General features: G+C 40.5%; 1 protein-coding gene across 1 annotated transcript; it reads right to left on the bottom strand.

The window, feature by feature from the left end:
- Positions 1-93: 93 nt before the first annotated feature.
- On the bottom strand, positions 94-7,518 carry slc31a2 (solute carrier family 31 member 2). The gene is made up of 4 exons (XM_044012037.1): positions 7,107-7,518; positions 1,934-2,000; positions 1,637-1,856; positions 94-443 (listed from the first exon to the last, which is right to left on the bottom strand). Exons 1-4 carry the CDS (start codon positions 7,113-7,115, stop codon positions 275-277), a joined length of 465 nt encoding a protein of 154 aa, XP_043867972.1. The 5' UTR covers positions 7,116-7,518; the 3' UTR covers positions 94-274.
- Positions 7,519-7,532: the final 14 nt, after the last annotated feature.

Genomic DNA, 7,532 nt, shown 5'->3' with positions numbered 1-7,532 from the left:
AATTACTCTAACATGTTTCAAACAGGAAAAAAAAAAGATTCAATTACACAAGTCCTGGCCGTCATGAGTCAGTCCCAAGTAAAGTTCCCTTTGTTTCAGATTCAACATCCAGGAACGACTGATACAAAATATTTTAGCGTTGCAGGGTTCCCGGTTCCCCCCCCGTTATCCTCCAGTGTTAAAATCGGACCGATTCTGTGCCGAGAGCAGCAGAGGGAGTGTTTGTTTTATTATTCCAGCGTGTGTGAACCATCCGTACCCTTCAGTCCATCAGTCAGACCGCACCCACCAGAGGGAACGAGATGTAGTAACCGAGCGCGGAGCCCACGATGACGCCCAGGAAGATCCACGCGTTGTACGACATGACGCACAGCATCAGCATGTAGCCCAGCGTCACCTGCAGCACGTGGAGGACGGCCTGGACACCGTGGAGCAGAAGGAAACTGTAGGGGACGAAAGACATGGACATGTGTGAGTTCCACAAACGTCAAGTTTGTAATCTGTGAGTTTGTAAACACAAGAATGAGTTCAACAGAATCCACGTCTTATCCATGTGGAACCGACATTCTGGAGTCATAGCTTCGCCTCTCCATGTCTTCTTCTCTAAATTTGGGCTAATTCTGCGGCAGTGTTACAGCACCACATATAAACTAAAGTGTTTAGAGTTGTTTTGGAAGGTTCTATGTGTATGAAGACCACTTTTATGGACCCAAAAGCAATCGGCGGAAGTTCTGTTTCTGTTAAATTTTATATAGGCCTTTGAATCAGTTTTAATGATTTATTTGTTTAATTGAACAAAGAAACCAGTAAATATTCACATTTAAGAAGCTCATACTAATTTATGGATGATCAAAATAGTTGAATATTAATTTAGTAACTGATTAATTGCTGCGTCCCATTGATATCACGGAAAAGAACTGCTACTCTATGTATTTTGTGTTTGTTCCAACATAAATACAGTGGTTTACCTGTAATTTACTGTAGAATTATTGTAATTCTGTTTGGTTATTATTAATTACGAGAATTAGATGAGCAAATTCTTTTTAAAAAGTGAACTTCAAAAGTTAAATATTTGGAGCAGCACATGGCCTAGTAGAAAGGGAACTTGGCTTGTAACCGAAGAGTTGCCAGTACAAATCCTGACAGGTCAAGAACCGGGGTTCTCCCCAGTGATTGGGTAGACCAGTCCCGAGCTGGAATGAATAAATAAATAAACGGGAGGGTTCTCAAGTGATTTAATGTGGCGCCCCCTAGAGAGGGAGAAGCTGAAAGAAATAAAGAAAAAGTTAAATATTTAAGGCTATTTTAATGTGAAAATCACACTTGCTTTGGAAATACAAAGATTAACGTCTTCTTATTGGTTACATTTGTGTTGTTTCATGTGGCCCACCACTTAATACCGAGGTTATTTCCGTAGGTTACTTTTAGTAATATGTTAATTGTTAGTGTGAGCTACACAACGTCCCATATCAACACACTTTGAATTTGAAACTCTGTCAATTATCTATTGATGTAATTTTAAGCTCATATCGCCCACCCATTTTACTGAGCAGTTGCTTTTTTCTCCACCTACTGGCCAAACCAGGTATATACACAAAAGAAAGCTTATCCAACAGTAAACCACCAGAGTCCTGACCGTTTCCTGGAGTTTGGGTCTGGAGTGTGAGTCTCTGTGGTCACCACGGAGGATTCTGATTGGCTTCTGGCCAGGGCGGAGCTGCTGTCGCTGTGACACGGCTCAGCCGCGGTGCCGGGCCGAGCCAGTTTAGATTTACTGCTCAACCAAACCCTCCAAACCTTCAGAACCTCGTAGAACACGGTCAGCAGCGTGACCACCAGCACTGAGAGCACCATTCCTGCACACACACACCGACGCATGATTATCCCAATACTGCTTTTAAATCGTACATCATCTCATGTCTCCATGACTTACCTACAGGTCCGTTCACATCCCAGAAGTCAAAGAGCAGCATCACGCTGCTGGAAAAGCCAAACGTCATCTGAAAAGAAAAATGAGAAAATGATACTTTGTTTAAAAACGGCCGAGTGCGGCTACGAGTTGACTGTGAATAATCTGTCGAAGCTTCTTCCTGATGGTGAAGAAACATCATTAGAGAAGAAACAGGTGTTAACAACAGTGATGACCTCATTTCTCCTTCACACAAATATCAGTTTTCCACTGTGAGTGTGAGCTCTGTCATTAGTCTGTGGTCTTTATCTCACACTGCAGTTCAACACGTTTCAAGTTCTTACAAACTCCAGATCCTCAAAATAACAAGAAAACAAATAGTATAACAATTTTAAGCACTTTTGAACACAAGGTACAAAGAGTGACAAAAAACGGATTCTAAAGATTCAGTTAAACCCACAACAACTGCGTCACAAGTCACTAGTTTGTGTCGCATAGAAAACCTCGTCACGGCAGTTTTCACGCAGTTGAACTGTGTAACAGAGTGCATTGAAAACAGAATAATAACAGGGTTCCTACAGCTGAAAGCAAGTTCAATTACAGTTACAGTTATAATAACTGTTACCAATTATTCTGAGATTTTCACTGACAAAAAATCACAAAAGCCTACTTCCTATGTGTGAAGAGTTTCAAGAGTTTTGAAAGAGGGATTTAAGACATTTCAATAATAACTAAAGATTTATGAATTCAATGCCTTTTAAGACTTTTTATAAGTTTATAAGTTGTGACTTAAAAGCTCTGTCCCCTTTTAGATTAAAGCCTTGATTCTGAAATAATAAACACTCTACACAGGATTTTGCTCACACAAACCGGACAGTAGTATGTGTCCACCTGTGGCAGCCATGTTGGAATCCTCTGTCGTTTTCGGTGAGAAACTGAAACACACCATAATATACTAGGACAAGGAGATTAAAACCTCCTCTGTGCTAACATAATTGTTGAATTCCAAAAAAATGCAGCAACGTTCCCACGTAATTACGACATACTGACGAACAAGGGCTTCATGTGTTCATCCAACAATCCCAGCACATGTTTTCAGTGTCTACCTTCACTCAATCTAATATTGTCCTGTAACAAGAGGCTGGTCATCAACAGGTTAGTTTAAGCTCATACGTTGTTTAACTGTAAGCATGTGAAAGACGTGGAGACGCTAAAGTACCTCTGTGCACGTGATACATTAAAAACAAATCCTTCAACACTTGAATATGACATGAGAAAAACACAGAATAAAAGGAACTAATCAATTCACCTTTACTAGGGATGCACCGATATGACTATTTACACCGATACCCGATATTAATATTGCTGCTATGACCGATAACCGATATCTACCGATATCGATATATGTTTTAAAAAAAAGTTTCTGAGATGATAAAAGTTTGTACAGAATGAAAATCACGCAAGCTGAATTTTTGAATGTCTTCCTTTATTTTCAAAACATGTTTTACCTCCAAATAACAAGGTCACATAAGACACAAGTAACCAACTACAAGTAAAGGTTTTTAGAAACCTTTACCACTTGTAGCAAGTGTGTAACTAAATGAAAGTACAGTTTAACTCCCTCAACTCACTAAACTCCTGTGAGAAGGTTTGGATCATAAATTACAAACATGAACATAAATAAAAATTATACCGTGCCAAAGTTACTGTAACCGAGGCGTCTATACTGGGTACGTAAATAAAGTCAACAACCCTTCCTCCCTGCAACAACAACCGTGCCACTTCCCTTCACAATAAAACTACACAACAAATATGAGAAACAATACCTGACAAGCTCTACTAAGAGCTGCCATAATAAAAAAAACATGTTAAAATACTTTATCAAACTTGCCAGTATTCATGGCAACCAGATATTTATTCAATTGCAAAACATCGGAAAAGTAGCGCCGACTTGGCAGGTTGTTGCGGGGTTCAATATGCGCTATCAACCGTCGGAACCCTCGGCTGGTCGTCAAGAGCAATCATTTCCATTACCTTGATCGTTATTGCCCTGGCCACTGTCTTCCTTTGGTCGAGTCCCAGCTGCGCTGCTTTCTTTTTTGTCTGCTGCCTAATGTTACTAGCGTTAGCTTCCTGCCGTTGTTTGTGTACTTCAGGGTGACGGTTTTTCAAATGACATAATCAAATTTGTGGTATTGAATGACTTGACGCGGAACCCTCCGCGCATTACCTCGACTTTGCAAGTGTTGCATAATGCTTTTTGCGTATCTTCTATTGACACCCTGAAAAATCACCCACACCGCTGACATGCTCTCTCCTCAACACACACACACACAAACACAAACACAAACAAACAGCAATTAGACGGGTATAAACATCGGTTGTTAAAATCGGCGCAGTTTTACTCATTGAACCGATGCCGATATGTTAAAAAATGACGAACATCGGCCGATAACCGTATATATATCGTTTACCATTTCACGCTCACTTTATAATAAACGTTTCTGCCGCCTCTGGTTTTTCAGGAGAGAGTCGGGGGAAATAAAGGCAATAAAACACGTGTCAGTAGTTAGAGAGAGATCACGTCAGGCGTCACGATCAGTGGACGACGTGTTTCCGTAGCAGTGTCGCTTACTGTACCTTTAAATGTGAAGTTACTGCAACGACAACAACAGCCGCAAATCCAGCTTCTTAGTGCAGGTGCTTCAGAAACACAAGTAAATTCCTCTGTCAGTCCCAATGACAAAGGAATTTCCTGTGTGTGTGTGTGTGTGTGTGTGTGTGTGCGTGAGCAGCCAAGTCCCTGTCACACTGTGCTCCACCACCACCTGACCAAGCACGACCTGTTCTCAGCAGTAACTCAGCGTTCAAGGTCTGAGTCGAAGCTGTGACCTGCAGTAACTCCACTGATGCACAAACCAAGTCAATCCACATCATTTCTACTTACAGTGACTGAATTATCTGTTTATCACAACAAGACTTTTACATGATTTAGTACTTCAGTGACAATCAAGCTCCGAATATGGTGAAACAAGTCTAATTACATGACAAGTATATTATTTTCAAAATTCATTAATCGGCCGATTATTGTTGTTGTTTAGTCCATAACATGTCAGAAAGTGTAGAAAAATTTGGATGAAATGATGATATCCACAAACCAAACAGTGAAGTATAAAAAGTAAAATGTGGATCATAATCTAATGGCTGCCACAGTTTACATTACACTAAGCAAATTCTGTTAATGTTAGTGTTTCAAAGATGTTTGGTTAGACCACACCGTGGCCCCTCGGGTGCGCTTCGAGACACGAGTAAATAAGTATATCTGTATTCACATAGAGTACACACAGGAGTAACAGTCAAATTTCCTGTGCAGCAACAGGAACATTTCAAGAGAACCCCCTAAGGCAAGTTTTCCTCTTTTATAACAGAGGTGGTTCAGTATTTTTAAGGTTTGGTTTCATGATGTTCTGATACATGCTAGCGCCGACTGCACCGTGAGCGCCCCCTGGCTTGAGAACCAGCTCGAAAGACTTGCCTAATAAACACACCAGCTGTTCCCTTTAAATAAATATTTACCACTTTTTAAGAGCGTTTTACAACTGAAAACAAAAGTTTGTGTCACTCTGGAAACTGCTCACTCTCCCACACCAAACCCCATAGAGAAAAGTAGCAATTTTACATCACAGCAACACAGGGTCAGGGTCAGTGAGCCACTGCTGCCTCCATCAGTACATTCAACCGTGTTATTTTGTGTCTTCAGTGTTTGAAATCTGTAGTTAAGACCAAACAAGGCAGCAGTAGACCAGCAGCTCCTGTGTCCCTGGAACTAAAAACGATGATTTTCTCTATGAGGGTTTGGTGCAGGTGAAATTGTGGTTTGCAAACTTCAGTTTCTAGTCACAAAAAGGCTGACTCATGGTAAGAATAAGCCATTCTCAAGACGGTTGGTCCTTCTTCATCTTTTGAGTGATGTCACTGTGCTGCCAAATCTTAGCAATTAACTTGGTGAGTGCAGTCAGTGTCATTATCGGATAAACAGATAAACCCACAAATATAAAATCTAAGCACTGACTCTTCGGAAGAACCACAGCAGCAGGCAGTTTGTACGAGGAAGTACTCGTATTTATCTAACATTGCTTCATTTTTGTTGGGAAAGCAGCATGAAAAAAAAATTCAATGAGCTCCTTGAAAAACAAGTTGACAACATCAGGGAAATTCAGATATTTGTAACTCGAGTCAACGATCCTCTTATCTGTCAGAACCCATCAAAGACCATTGTTCTCAAACTGTGATATGTGGACCACATGAGGGAAATAGAATAGAATGTAATAGAATAGCCTTTATTGTCATTGTATTACATACAATGAATTGAGTGAACTCCTTTGGTGCAAAGAATATTAAAGACAAAACAAATAATAAAAAAGACAATTTAAGACACTAGAACACTAAAGGGGTAAAAAGAAAAGTTTTAATTAATAAATAAAATAATCTGAAAAAATCTGAAATTAAAATCATAAATAATCATAATAAAATCAGAAAAACTGTTCTACTGTAAAAACAAAACAAAAAACAGGATATGTGATCTGAGTGAAGCTGAGGAATTTTAACCGAAGTGCGTAAAAAATGAAACCTACAGCCTCACCATTAGATAGCACTAACTTTGAATCAACCTGCCACAGTGGCTTTTTACCAGCCAAATCATTTTGTGCCTTAAATAAAAGATAATGACACAGAAAGTGTGTATAAGTGGATTTCTGAGGTCTCGTGATCCCACATTGCCTCTAACTTTATCTTTTTTGTCCCGATTACATATGAATTTTCCTTTGAGGAACCACCGATCAACATTTTTCAACATATCCTGACATTTTACGGACCAAACGAATACTCGGTTAATCGAGAAAATAATCGATCAGACGAATAGATGATGAGAATAACCGTCAGTTGCAGCTGTAAAAGGGAGATTGTGTCATTTTAATGCCCGCGTCATGGCAATCACTGTGGAGCTATGTTAGTAAAGCAGAAGTCACGTCGTTTTAACAATGCATGTTTGTTTAACCGGATATGGTGTAGCACTGACCGTTAGCTTCATGTAGTCTATATTAATTACATGATACACCCACACTTTGACCTGCAGAAACTTTTACAACGCTTCACCAAACAACTTTTACCAAACTCTAAAAACAAGCTCATTACTTACGGACATCATGGTGGACCGGCTGAGAAGAGGCTCCGGGTGCTAACACCACAGTCTCTCCGCGACAGGCCCGGGGAAGCAGCTGCCTGTTGCCGCAGAACAATCACTCAACTCGGGGGTGTTCTCAGCAGCGGAGCCCCGCACAGTAGCGACAACCGTACACCGGTGGCTCACGGTTAATGGAGTCTTCCCGTAAACTGTAAAACACCACCGCGACGCGGTTGACAGCCGAATATGTAGCTCATGAACCGGTCAACTCTCACCCTGATCCTCCGTAAACCCGAGTGCTATCGCTAGAATCGTGGAAAACGGTCAAAAACGGTTAAATATTTGCGCAACATTTGATTAAACGAAGTGAAACCGTGCGCAAAACAAAAAAACACAGACGAGGGCCATCTTGAATAAGTTACCAAACACTGCGCCAATCAG

The sequence above is a fragment of the Solea senegalensis genome, linkage group LG21 (genome assembly GCF_019176455.1).
Source record: "Solea senegalensis isolate Sse05_10M linkage group LG21, IFAPA_SoseM_1, whole genome shotgun sequence".
Lineage (NCBI taxonomy): Eukaryota > Metazoa > Chordata > Actinopteri > Pleuronectiformes > Soleidae > Solea > Solea senegalensis.
Note: the sequence above shows the minus strand (reverse complement) of the source record. Positions and strands in the feature narration are given on the sequence as shown.